The sequence below is a fragment of the Scyliorhinus torazame genome, chromosome 21, assembly GCF_047496885.1.
Source record: "Scyliorhinus torazame isolate Kashiwa2021f chromosome 21, sScyTor2.1, whole genome shotgun sequence".
Taxonomy (NCBI): domain Eukaryota; kingdom Metazoa; phylum Chordata; class Chondrichthyes; order Carcharhiniformes; family Scyliorhinidae; genus Scyliorhinus; species Scyliorhinus torazame.
In genome coordinates this window covers 8410575-8424310 of record NC_092727.1, presented here as the reverse complement: position 1 = coordinate 8424310, position 13736 = coordinate 8410575, and the positions used below count along the sequence as shown (strand labels likewise).

Below are 13736 nucleotides of genomic sequence, written 5' to 3'. Positions count from 1 at the left end.
ATTAGGCGGGAACTGAAGAACATAGATTGGGGGCGGATGTTTGAGGGCAAATCAACATCTGACATGTGGGAGGCTTTCAAGTGTCAGTTGAAAGGAATACAGGACAGGCATGTTCCTGTGAGGAAGAAAGATAAATACGGCAATTTTCGGGAACCTTGGATGACGAGTGATATTGTAGGCCTCGTCAAAAAGAAAAAGGAGGCATTTGTCAGGGCTAAAAGGCTGGGAACAGACGAAGCCTGTGTGGCATATAAGGAAAGTAGGAAGGAACTTAAGCAAGGAGTCAGGAGGGCTAGAAGGGGTCATGAAAAGGCATTGGCAAATAGGGTTAAGGAAAATCCCAAGGCTTTTTACACTTACATAAAAAGTAAGAGGGTAGCCAGGGAAAGGGTTGGCCCACTGAAGGATAGGCAAGGGAATCTATGTGTGGAGCCAGAGGAAATGGGCGAGGTACTAAATGAATACTTTGCATCAGTATTCACCAAAGAGAAGGAATTGGTAGATGTTGAGTCTGGAGAAGGGGGTGTAGATAGCCTGGGTCACATTGTGATCCAAAAAGACGAGGTGTTGGGTGTCTTAAAAAATATTAAGGTAGATAAGTCCCCAGGGCCGGATGGGATCTACCCCAGAATACTGAAGGAGGCTGGAGAGGAAATTGCTGAGGCCTTGACAGAAATCTTTGGATCCTCGCTGTCTTCAGGGGATGTCCCGGAGGACTGGAGAATAGCCAATGTTGTTCCTCTGTTTAAGAAGGGTGGCAGGGATAATCCCGGGAACTACAGGCCGGTGAGCCTTACTTCAGTGGTAGGGAAATTACTGGAGAGAATTCTTCGAGACAGGATCTACTCCCATTTGGAAGCAAATGGACGTATTAGTGAGAGGCAGCACGGTTTTGTGAAGGGGAGGTCGTGTCTCACTAACTTGATCGAGTTTTTCGAGGAGGTCACTAAGATGATTGATGCAGGTAGGGCAGTAGATGTTGTCTATATGGACTTCAGTAAGGCCTTTGACAAGGTCCCTCATGGTAGACTAGTACAAAAGGTGAAGTCACACGGGATCAGGGGTGAACTGGCAAGGTGGATACAGAACTGGCTAGGCCATAGAAGGCAGAGGGTAGCAATGGAGGGATGCTTTTCTAATTGGCGGGCTGTGACCAGTGGTGTTCCACAGGGATCAGTGCTGGGACCTTTGCTCTTTGTAGTATATATAAATGATTTGGAGGAAAATGTAACTGGTCTGATTAGTAAGTTTGCAGACGACACAAAGGTTGGTGGAATTGCGGATAGCGATGAGGACTGTCTGAGGATACAGCAGGATTTAGATTGTCTGGAGACTTGGGCGGAGAGATGGCAGATGGAGTTTAACCTGGACAAATGTGAGGTAATGCATTTTGGAAGGGCTAATGCAGGTAGGGAATATACAGTGAATGGTAGAACCCTCAAGAGTATTGAAAGTCAAAGAGATCTCGGAGTACAGGTCCACAGATCACTGAAAGGGGCTACACAGGTGGAGAAGGTAGTCAAGAAGGCATACGGCATGCTTGCCTTCATTGGCCGGGGCATTGAGTATAAGAATTGGCAAGTCATGTTGCAGCTGTATAGAACCTTAGTTAGGCCACACTTGGAGTATAGTGTTCAATTCTGGTCGCCACACTACCAGAAGGATGTGGAGGCTTTAGAGAGGGTGCAGAAGAGATTTACCAGAATGTTGCCTGGTATGGAGGGCATAAGCTATGAGGAGCGATTGAATAAACTCTGTTTGTTCTCACTGGAACGAAGGAGGTTGAGGGGCGACCTGATAGAGGTATACAAAATTATGAGGGGCATAGACAGAGTGGATAGTCAGAGGCTTTTCCCCAGGGTAGAGGGGTCAATTACTAGGGGGCATAGGTTTAAGGTGAGAGGGGCAAAGTTTAGAGTAGATGTACGAGGCAAGTTTTTTACGCAGAGGGTAGTGGGTGCCTGGAACTCACTACCGGAGGAGGTAGTGGAGGCAGGGACGATAGGGACATTTAAGGGGCATCTTGACAAATATATGAATAGGATGGGAATAGAAGGATACGGACCCAGGAAGTGTAGAAGATTGTAGTTTAGTCGGGCAGTATGGTCGGCACGGGCTTGGAGGGCCGAAGGGCCTGTTCCTGTGCTGTACATTTCTTTGTTCTTTGTTCTTTGTTCTTAGTGCAGCGTCTTAATTTCAGAAGGGAATGTTTTGTCATTTCTGTTTTGTTGATTGACAGTCAGTGAGGGTTGGACAGTGTGGGGCTGTGGGACCAGTTGTAACGCCCTTATAAAGAACCAGCTCAAACTTGATGAGCGGAATAGCCTCCATCTGTTCCACAGAATAAAAACGCCAGAGACCAGCAATTTAACATTCCCCTGCCCCGCATTTTGATACTGGTTTGTCTAATCTGGCCAGCACAATCGTACGAGATATGAAATGATTGATAAGTGTTATTCAATAATTTACAGTTTGCCTGGAGTGCCTGGTATCGAAAGAGTGTTTATTCACTGTTAAAATTATCCAGGATACACACAGTGCTGCTCCCCCACACGATAATTTGGGCTGTGCTAGCAGGAGTGACACTGGACGGGCACTTCGGAATCTTGTACCAGAGAGCGGAAAATCAGAGAGCACCACGGCACTGCTCAGTCCTCAAAAACCTCCTCAAGGTAAAGAACAGAGCGACAGGAGCTGGAACACTGAACCCTGAACACCTGTCTGCTCTTTCAGATGCTAATCGGCACATTTCGTTCTCAAGAATCATCATTCTGCAGGTGCACAAACAATCTTAAGAAACGTGGTGCAAATCGTTCTTCCAGACTGACTCTGGATAACTTCTTTAGACATAATATAAAACCTTGAGTTTGAAGTGTGGTGATGTGTGGTCCTTGGAAAGAGGGCATTTTGAAAAGGTAAAGGAGCAGAATGGTTTTTATCGCGTCAAGACTGACTCCTTCCATCTCAATAATCCCAGGGATTAATGAAGTGCGGCGGGTTTCCCCACGTCGTTTCCAGTGTCTCTGGCTGTTTTAGAGTAGGAGGAGAGAGTATCTTGGAATAGTCAGATCAATACACATGGCTTCGGCAAAATGAATTGCTGTCCCCCAGCTTGGAACGACAAAAACAAGAAGGAAAATAATTTAGTCAGCAGATTGTCAAGGCAGGAGAGATGGGGTGGGTGTAAAACATTCCTTGGCACTATTTCTGGAGAAGAGCATTGGTGTTCTCCTCAGGATTCCGATCAACAATTATTTACTGAAACATATTTTCTGATGGAAATTGTCTTGTTGGAGTTACCTTGTGAACAAAATAAGCATTGATGTCTTTCCCAGTGGTTTTATTTGTCTTTTTCCCAGTGTTGTTGCTGGGGACAATTCCTTTCTCTGTGTTGATGATTTTATTGTCTTCGCTGGTGGATTCTCCGCTGATTGGGATGTTGTTATCCTTACAGTGCCAATATTCCTTCTTGTTCATGACAAGAAGAGCCACTTCAACCTTTTTTTCTTTTATCTTCACAAGAACATCCTCGTAACTGAACTTCTCTATGTTTATTCCATTCACCTCAATCACCATGTCACCATCCCTAATTCCCGCTTTGTATCCAACATCATCAGACACAACCTGCAAGGATTGTCACAGAGTGAAAAATCGACACAACAACAAAAACAAGCATTTATGTCGCACCTTTAAAATGGTAAGATGGGGCAGCACGGTGGCGTGGTGGTTAGCACTGCTGCCTCACGGCGCCAAGGACCCAGGTTCGATCCCGGCTGCGGGTCACTTCCATGTGGAATTTTGCACATTCTCCACATGTCTGCGTGGGTCTCACTCCCACAACCCAAAAAGATGTGCAGTGTAGGTGAATTAGCCAGGCTAAATTGCCCCTTAATTGGAAAAAAAAAGAATTGGGTACTCTGATTTTATTTAAAAATAAAGAAAGAAAATGGCGAGATGTCTCAAAAGTGCACTCACCGATGTAACAAGATTTTAGGACACTTAGGACAGTTTAGCTAAGTTGGTAGATTTTAATGAGCATCTTAGAGGAGAAGAGAGAAATAGTGGTTAGTACTATGGCGTCACAGCGCCAGGGTCCCAGGTTCGATTCCCAGCTTGGGTCACTGTCTGTGCAAAGTCTGCACGTTCTCCCCGTGTCTGCGTGGGTTTCCTCCGGTTTCCTCCCACATATCCAGAAAGATGTGCTTGTTAGGTGAATTGGACATTCTGAATTCTCCCTCCGTGTACCCGAACAGGCGCCGGAGTGTGGCGACTAGGGGCTTTTCACAGTAACTTCACTGCAGTGCTAATGTAAGCCTACTTGTGACAATAAAGGTTATTTAAAAAATTAAAAGATGAGGAAAATCTAAGGGCCCCAATTAGCAGCTAAAGGCAAGGATGCCATTGCTGGTAGGGCAAAGCAAACCTGGGATATGCAAGAGGCCAGAATTGGAGGAACACAGAGGTCTCAAAGGGGTGTTGGGCTGAAGGAGTTTACAGACATAGGGAGGACCGAGGCCATGGAGGAGATTAAAAACAAGGGTCAGAAATTTAAAATTTAAGTGTTGCTGGACCAGGAGTCAGTGAGCACTGGGATGATAGATGAACGAAACTTGGTGCAAATTAGGATATGGGTAACAGAATTTTGGATATTCCCTTCTTGTTGTTGAGTCAAAATCCTGATACTTCCTAATGAACAGGGAGTATCGTCACCGCATGGACTGCAGTGGTTCAAGAAGGTATCTCACCACCACCTTCACAAAGGGCAATTAAGGATGGGCAATAAATGCCGGCCTTGCCTGTAACGTTTACACCCCAAGGACAAACTGTCTTAGTTGTTTCTGTTGACAAGTGCTTTCGTAAAATGGAACTCAACAACTCAGCACGGTAGCATTGTGGATAGCACAATTGCTTCACAGCTCCAGGGTCCCAGGTTCGATTCCGGCTTGGGTCACTGTCTGTGCGGCGTCTGCACATCCTCCCCGTGTGTGCGTGGGTTTCCTCCGGGTGCTCCAGTTTCCTCCCACAGTCCAAAGTTGTGCAGGTTAGGTGGATTGGGCCATGATAAATTGCCGTTAGTGTCCAAAATTGCCCTTAGTGTTGAGTGGGGTTACTGGGTTATGGGGATAGGGTGGAGATGTTGACCTTGGGTAGGGTGCTCTTTCCAAGAGCTGGTGCAGACTTGATGGGCTGAATGGCCTCCTTCTGCACTGTAAATTCTATGATAATCTATGATTAATCGAGGACAAAGGTTCAGCACAACATCGTGGGCCGAAGGGCCTGTTCGGTGCTGTATTTTTCAATGTTCTATGTTCTATTCACCAGTAAAGTTAAAACTCCAATATAACTCCAGCCCGAAAGAAGAGACTCACAGACTTGAAACGTTAACTCTGTTTCTCTCTCTCCACAGATGCTTACCATACCTACTGAGATTTTCTCGCATTTTCTGTTTTTATTTCAGGGGCGGGATTCTCCAATAATGGGGCTATGTCCCCACTTCCGCCAACACACGCGCACGAGTCACTCTGGACTTACCTGACCGCGCGCACCCAATTGCCGGTGATTCTCCAGTAGCGGCATCGGACCCGATCTTGGGTTTGATGCCCATTCTCCAGCCCCACGCCGATCGCGCTTTCGGCGCGGAGAATCCCACCCCAGACCTCCAGTGTCATTATTATTTTACTTTTAAGTTTAAACTCCCGTCCGCTTTCACCTGCAAAAGGTAAACTAACCTCTTGGATATAAATTCCTGGCTCATCCGTGATGCTGTAAATTTGAAAGCCATACCCTGAGGGGCCCTTCACCAAATAGCAAAGCCTGGGTTTGGGACTAATTGCTTGTTGCGTTGTAGGGCAGCACAAAGGAGGGCAAACTTGCTGGGGTGACAGACGACTCTCAGTTGTCTCGTTCAATTCCATTCGTTCTTCAACATCATTATCTTCCATACAAATTATAGGGGACAAGCCCAACTGTGTTGAACAAATTAAAGCATCTCTCAGCCCAAATGATGCTCTGCAGTTGCCTAGTACTCAATAACATTCATTTCAATTAGAAGTGTGATTTTTACATGTTTCAAAGAGGTTTTGTTGCTCAGATTGGCAACGTGCTAGGTGTAGCTATTGGTAAAGTAACTGAGTACATCCCGGAGGGTGGGAAGAATGTGGGGGAAACAAGTAGGGGGGCAGATTGGGGGAGCGGAGGAAGGGGAAGGTGGGGTGGGGGTGGGGGGGACATAGTGAATGTTTAATCACAAGGCTCTAGCTACCATGGTGTGCAGCGGGTCTGAAGGATCAGCTGGTCTTGACCTGCCTCGAAATCTTGATTATTTGCCTGAGATCCGCAAATCGTTTCCAGCAAGGAATGGAGTTTTTTTGCAGAGTTGGACGGCAGACCAGCCATCGTCTCAGTGAGTGACGGGACAGGTTCGAGGGGCTGAATGGCCTCCTTGTTCCTCTGCTTACTCAACTATTCCCTCCTTTTCTTTTTCTCTGTACCTCAAAGTGAAGCATCTTGGCTTTCATTTTGCCAACAAGGCTGTGTTCGACCCTCACCAGGTGACCTTTCACCTCTGTGCAATGTTAATTGGACACTTGGCGCTCCGAAAGCTAGTGATTCGAAACAAACCTGTTGGACTTTAACCTGGTGTTGTAAGATTTCTTACTGTGCTCACCCCAGTCCTGCGCCGGTATCTCCACTTCATAACATTTTGATGGGGAGGGGTGGCTTTGCTTTAAAATGAATCCTCCCAGATACATGACAGGGCCTGTAAAGAGTAAAGCTCCCTCCCTCTACACTACCTCATCAAATTCCCCCAGGGAATGTCAGTTAGATACTGGGTGAAACTTCCTCAGTGTTTCCCATCAATAACCTTGCCAGGCTGGAATTTCTATCTGCAGTATAGCCAGAGTTTCTTTTTATAGATCATCAAGATAGAAGGCTTAGCTCTCTCATCTTCGCTTTAAAATGTTCCTTTTATACACAGCAGAGAATAAGTGACACTTCTCTTTCAGTAGGTAAAAACTGAGCGATGAAAGGCTTTAAAACAAACTAAAGAAGAGAAATACTCACAGATGTGAAATATTTATCTCCTTCAGAGCTGATGACCATGAGGGTAGTTTGATTCCCACTCTCCCTGATCTTCGTCACCACAAAATCGTGCTGCAGTCCCTCAATGTTCCCTTTGTTTACAGCCAGCAGCCGATCTCCTTCCTTCATTCCACATTTCTCCGCTGGACTCCCAGCATCCACTTCCCACAAATACTGACCTGGAAAACAGGTCAGCCGAGGTGTCGTTACCATGACAAAACGATTCACCTGAGGAAGGAGCAGCGCTCCGAACACTAGTGGTATCGAAACAAACCTGTTGGACTTTAACCTGGTGTTGTAAGACTTCTTACTGTGCCCACCCCAGTCCAACGCCGGCATCTCCACATCATGACAAAATGATGGGCAACAACAACGCTATTTCCAATAACTTTGCTCACAAAAACTGCTTGCAAGTAGGAACATAAGGGGGGGGGGGGGGTCGATTCTCTGCCCCCGCGACGCAGGCAACGCGTATCGCGGTCAGGCGGGAAGTCGAGGTTCACGCTGGGCGTGGAACTGACCGCGATGCTCCAGCTGGCGGCGGGATAGGGGTTCCCAGCACCACGCGGCCCCCCCCCCCCCCCCCGGTGGCGGGGTCGGCGATCACGCCAGCGGCGGGATGCTAATGCATAATTAGCGAGCCCGACACCAGAGTCTCCAGATCCTCTTGATTCTCCGGTCCTCCAGGTCAGGAATTACGTGGATCATTACAGGCATCACCAAACATGTGCCTGATGTGGTTGAACCAGCGGTGGGCCAAGGGGGAATTCCTTCAGCGAGCTGCCTCCAAAGTCAACCCAAAGGACCCCCCTCCCCCACAATGCACTACCTGAATGAGAGACACCCCCCACCCCCCAGGACCCTCTAACTAAAGAAACCCCACCCCTCCACAGAGACCCCCTAAAATGGGAGACACCCCCAGGAATCTCCTAACAAAAGGGACCTCCCCCAGAGATGCCCTAAATAGGGACCCCCTAAATAGGGACACACTGCCCCAGGGACCTCCTAACTAAAGGGACCACCCCCCCACATTGAGTCCATAACAAGAGGAACCCCCATGGGGACACCCTAAATAGGGAGATCCTCCACAGTGACCCCCTAAATAGGGAGACCCCCACAGGGACCTCATGAATAGGGAGACCCCCACAGGGTCTCCCTGAATAGGACCTCCCCCCCCCAAGGACCCCCTTACAAAAGGGACCTCCATAGTGACCACTAACTAAAGGGACCCCTCACACACACCGAGACCCCCTAACTAAAAGGACCACCCTCACAGATGCCCCCCCCCAGAAAAAAGACCCCTGTCTGAAAGCTAGAAAGCAGTCCAGACAGGGGCAGTGAAAAAAATTATAGTTGTAACACTCACCTGGAAGCACCACCTGTCCATTCCTGGAAAGAGAACAGCTGTGAGCTGTGTTAACCCCCTCAGATCCTTTAGCAGCAAGACATTCATTAATTTCTGGTAGTGGGCTCTGAATGACGGCTTCCGCAAAAAAAGCTGTGAGCCTTGCTTCATTCATCTTCACTCTTAAGTGCTGTAACCACAATGTCTACAAACATCAACCACATCAAAGAGATCACAGCTCACTACCAGAAATGAATGAATGGCTTGCTGCTAAAGGATCTGATGGGTTTAACACAGGTCATGCCTGTTCTCTTTCCAGGAATGGACACACGGTGCATCCAAGTGCGTGTTATAACTGTACGTATTTTTACTGCTGTTGTAGCTTCCAGGTAGGGGTCTCTTTTCTGGTGGGGGAGGGGGAACGTGTGTGTCTGTGGGGTGTCCCTTTAGTTAGGGGATCTCTGGTGGGGATCCCTTTAGTTAGGAGGTCCCTGTAGGAACCTTCCTATTTAAGAGGTCCCTGGCGGGGGGGGGGGGGAACGAGTTGGGTCACCCCCGTACTTGGGGGAAAGAGGTGGCACCCAGAAAATCTGGGAGTGGTGCTGCTTTGCGATGTGGGGGGTGGGGTGGCCCGCTGCAGAACTCCTGCTCAAATTTTAAAAATAAATAAATTTAGAGTACTCAATTATTTTTTCTAATTACGGGCAATTTAGCGCGGCCAATCCACCTATCTTGCACATCTTTTGTGTTGTGGGGGTGAAACCCACGCAGACATGGCGAGAATGCGCAAACTCCACACGGACAGTGACCCAGGGCCGGGATTCGAACCCGGTCCTCAGCACCATAGGCAGCAATGCTAACAACTGTACCATCGCGCCGCCCTAACTCCTGCTCAAAATGGCGGGATCCCCTTGGAAATCCCTCGTAAATCTTCATGGCAAGGGATACTAAATCGCTGGGAGTGCAAATCAGTAGCAAACCTCCTCCAGCGGGAGAGCATAGTGCGTGATCTGCTGGCCACGTTGCACTCTCTTTTGAGTGCGGTGCGGATGGTGAATGCCGTGAGAGCTCTCTCGTGGACTCCTGATAGTCATAGATTATCATAGAATTTACAGTGCAGAAGGAGGCCATTCGGCCCATCGAGTCTGCACTGGCTCTTGGAAAGAGCACCCTACCCAAGGTCAACACCTCCACCCTATCCCCATAACCCAGTAACCCCACCCAATACTAAGGGCAATTTTGGACACTAAGGGCAATTTATCACGGCCAATCCACCTAACCTGCACATCTTTGGACTGTGGGAGGAAACCGGAGCACCCGGAGGAAACCCACGCACACACGGGGAGGATGCGCAGACTCCGCACAGACAGTGACCCAAGCCGGAATCGAACCTGGGACCCTGGAGCTGTGAAACAATTGTGCTATCCACAATGCCACCGTGCTGCCCACTTCACGCCTCGTGGGATTCACCGAAGCCCAGCAAGGCGTCCGAATCTGAAACACGCTCACAAGGGGAGTGACCAAACAGCACGCGCCGAGGCCGGTTTGAAACTGGCTTTGGCGAACTTATGAGGTATCCACCGGCAACGCGGGATCCACCAGACTCTTCAGCGAGGCAGCAGCCAGGCGCCGTTCAGCACTGGTCCATATAAACGTGGATCAGGCGGAACGGCACCCGGGGGGCTCTCCCGGGCCATCGGACACCCCAGGGCAGTCAGGGTAAATGCAAGATGGCCCCTTGACCCTCACCCTGGTATGCGGGCACCTTGATGTACTGCCACCCTGGCATTGCCAATGTGCCCAGATGGCACTGCCAAGCAGGCAGGTGCACTGCCTGGGGACCAGAGTGGCAGTGCAAGTGCCAGCGTGGCACTGCCGAGGACCGGGGGGCGAGGGGGGGCATGCCCATTAAAGGAGGGTGGAGGGGAGATTTGAAGAGTTGGGGTGTGCAAGGCAGGTAAGTAGGAACCTCTGGGAGGTTGGGGGGTGAAGGGTGGGGGTCCTGGAAGGGAGTGGGTGCTGTAAGGAAATTTGTGGGGGGCCTGAAGAGGGAGGTCCCACAGGGACCCCATAGCAGGGTGTCCTCACTTGGGGAGTGTGGGATAATGTCCATACATGTGTGTGTGTGTGTGTGTGTGTGTGGTGGGGGGGGGGGGGGGGGTGTGACATTGCCCATGGGTTGGGCAGCCTACAAGCTCACTGAGAGATCGGGGCACCCTTTCAAAATGACGGCCCGATCTCGGAGTTCAGCTCCCCAGTGCTGAAAAGAATTTGAAGTGTGGGCTAAACCAGTGAGAAACTCCCAGGGTCCAAAAAGGGACTAAGTGTCATTGGCTAGCGGTGGGAACTCGTCAGCAGATCTGGCGGGAAACACCCTGAAAAACCCGCCGCAAATGAACTTTTTCCAGAGAATCGTGCTCATAGTCTCCCAACTGGAAAATCTTGCCCAGGAACTACCAGATGAAAAAAGATTGAGATTGGTATAGTTTACCTTCTACCTTCCTGGTGGCACCATTTTTTCAGTTTATTTTTTCATGGGATGTGTTTTTTTTTGGAAAGGCCAACATTTATTGCCCATCCCTAATGTGCTGTGTTGAATGGCGAGCTCGGTCATTTCAGAGGGCACGTAAGAGTCAATGCATATGTTGGTCAGCCAAATGGTAAGGATGGCAAAGTGGGGCAAAGAATGCCCAGTGGGGCAGCACGGTAGCCTTGTGGATAGCACAATTGCTTCACAGCTCCAGGTTCCCAGGTTCGATTCCGGCTTTGGTCACTGTCTGTGCGGAGTCTGCACATCCTCCCCGTGTGTGCGTGGGTTTCCTCCGGGTGCTCCGGTTTCCTCCCACAGTCCAAAGATGTGCAGGTTAGGTGGATGGCCATGATAAATTGCCCTTCGTGTCCAAAATTGCCCTTAGTGTTGAGTGGGGTTACTGGGTTATGGGGATAGGGTGGCGGTGTTGGCCTTGGGTAGGGTGCTCTTTCCAAGAGCCGGTGCAGACTCGATGGGCCGAATGGCCTCCTTCTGCACTGTAAATTCTATGATTCTATGATTCCTTCCCTAATGGATCTCAATGAACCAGATGGATTTTTACAACAAGTTATTATAGTCACTTTTTTGTTTATGAATTGAATTCAAATTCCACCAGCTGCTGTGATGAGATTTGAACCCAGGTCCCCAGAGAAAAGGCCTGGGCCTCTGGGTTACTCGTCCAGTGATGTTACCACTGTGCCATCATCTCCACCGAATGATACAAGGATAATGAAATTGTTGACTAATCATAGCACTCAATATCTATTAATAGGTCGACAACAAACGCAGTTAGAAGTCGAGGAAACCCCCCCAGTGATGGTGAGCGTGTGAGCCATTTCCCAGGGATGGCTTCCATATCAGGTGGCAGGTACTAAACTGGGAACATTAATTGTAGAGACCATGCAGAGTGGTCACTGGAAGGTTCACATTGCTGCTGTCGAGGATACTCTTCTAAGTTTCGGATCAGGCCAGATAATGTACTTCTCGCTCTTCCTTCTATTGAATGGAATGTGAGAGGAACTTCAAACAATTTCAAACAACGTGACTAACCAATTTGTATCCGTTAAAAAAGTCACATCATATTTAATTATCAATTTACTAAACAATGCACGCAAGTAATTTGAAAAACCAAATACCGACCCAGATATTCAATTCTTATTTTATAATTTAGCACTACTACTTGGGGATTGTTTATGTGGAAATATTGAGACAGTTTTATTCAATATTTAACCTGTGCAGTGCCCTCCTAAGAGGGAAGGAAGGGTACAGAAGGAGATATGCTCTTACCCAACAATACTCTATCGATTTCAATCTTGAAAATATCAGTATCTGTCCATTTACAGAGAGTCGTGAACACCACCCAGTCCATCACACAGACCCGCCTCCCATCCAGTGACCCTGTCTACACCTCCCGCTGCCTGGGGAAAGCGGGCAGCATAATCAAAGACCCCTCCCACCCGGCTTACTCACTCTTCCAACCTCTTCCATCGGGCAGGAGATACAAAAGTCTGAGAACACGCACGAACAGATTCAAAAACAGCTTCTTCCCCGCTGTTACCAGACTCCTAAATGATCCTCTAATGGACTGATCTGATCTCTTCACACATCTTCTCTACTGAGTAGTACTACACTCCTGTATGTTTCACCCGATACCTGTGTCTGTGTATTTACACTGTGTATTTTATGTTTGCCCTATTATGTATTTTCTTTTCATGTACGGAATGATCTGTCTGAGCTGTACGCAGAACAATACTTTTTACTGTACCTCGGTACACGTGACAATAAACCAATCCAATCCAATCATTTGTGGAAGGAGACAATTTCAAATCTCCACTACCCCTTGTCTAAAAGAAGTCTTTCCTCATTTCATTCCGAAATGCCCTAGCTCTAATTTTAAGATTGTGCTCTCATTTTGGACAGCTCCCTTTAACGTTAGCTTATTGAACAGTAACGCCAGGGATAATGGTGATTCCTCAAATGAGGATTGGGGGATGAATGTTTGTGAACAGGGATAAAAGCAAAAAAGGGGTGAGGTACGAGGCAGAGGGAAAAATTGGTGAAATTAAACTTAATCTGATTACAACAAAGTCCTAAAAACTTGTTGCTTCCTTGATTAGTCTCCTGTCTACAATCAGTCTCTTACCGTATGTCCCTGAAGTTGTTTTCTCAGTTTTCAACAGGAACCCGTAGCCACAACTGCCTTTCACCAAGTAAAGCTTTCTTGGCCTAAATGGCACGTGCTTGAAGCAAGCCATAGCTGGAACGATCCTGATGCCTTTGTCTCTATAGTAAACATCTGTCTTCTGATCAGTCACCAGTAACGTTACTGAGTCTCCAGTTTCTTTAATCTATCAGCAAACATGAGCGTTGCTTATATTATTCAGCACAATCCAAGTTAAATATTTTCCGGTACTTTTTTCTAAACATGATTTCTATGTGTTCATTTTTATGCGTCTGTTTACCCATTTTCTCACTTGTTTTTTGGGATTCTGCGTAGTTCCTTTAACTAAATCTAGCACTTAACTCAGCGAGCTGCTTTTGACACTGGTTGTTTTTACAAGGTTAAAATGACAAAGTGAAATTACTGACCCTCTTGGCACCAAATATCCCATCCATAATAATTTTCTAATCAGTATTTATGAGGCACGTTTAATCCATTTCAGTTACAAAATTACTTCTGTTTGATGTGGTTGGCCTGAACAACATTTTTAGAAGGAGCAATAAAAAGCCACAATAAACTCAACCATTTCATTAATTTCAATTTCATTTATCCACCGG

The 13736-nt window shown here is 47.7% G+C and overlaps 1 protein-coding gene across 3 annotated transcripts in view; it reads right to left on the bottom strand.

The window, feature by feature from the left end:
• Window positions 1-2157: 2157 nt before the first annotated feature.
• The window catches only part of LOC140398138 (Na(+)/H(+) exchange regulatory cofactor NHE-RF3-like), a 52481-nt gene continuing 40902 nt past the window's right edge, over window positions 2158-13736 (bottom strand). The window contains exons 7-11 of one of the 3 annotated variants that reach the window (XM_072486444.1): window positions 13102-13306; window positions 7066-7262; window positions 5730-5966; window positions 3301-3624; window positions 2158-3111 (exon numbers count right to left, since the gene is read on the bottom strand). In XM_072486444.1, coding sequence (XP_072342545.1) covers window positions 3070-3111; window positions 3301-3624; window positions 5730-5966; window positions 7066-7262; window positions 13102-13306 — 1005 coding nt within the window. In that variant the 3' untranslated portion in view covers window positions 2158-3069. Of the gene's footprint in view, window positions 3625-5729; window positions 5967-7065; window positions 7263-13101; window positions 13307-13736 lie in introns of all 3 variants that reach the window. The other 2 variants (XM_072486443.1, XM_072486445.1) reach the window with 2 other exon arrangements.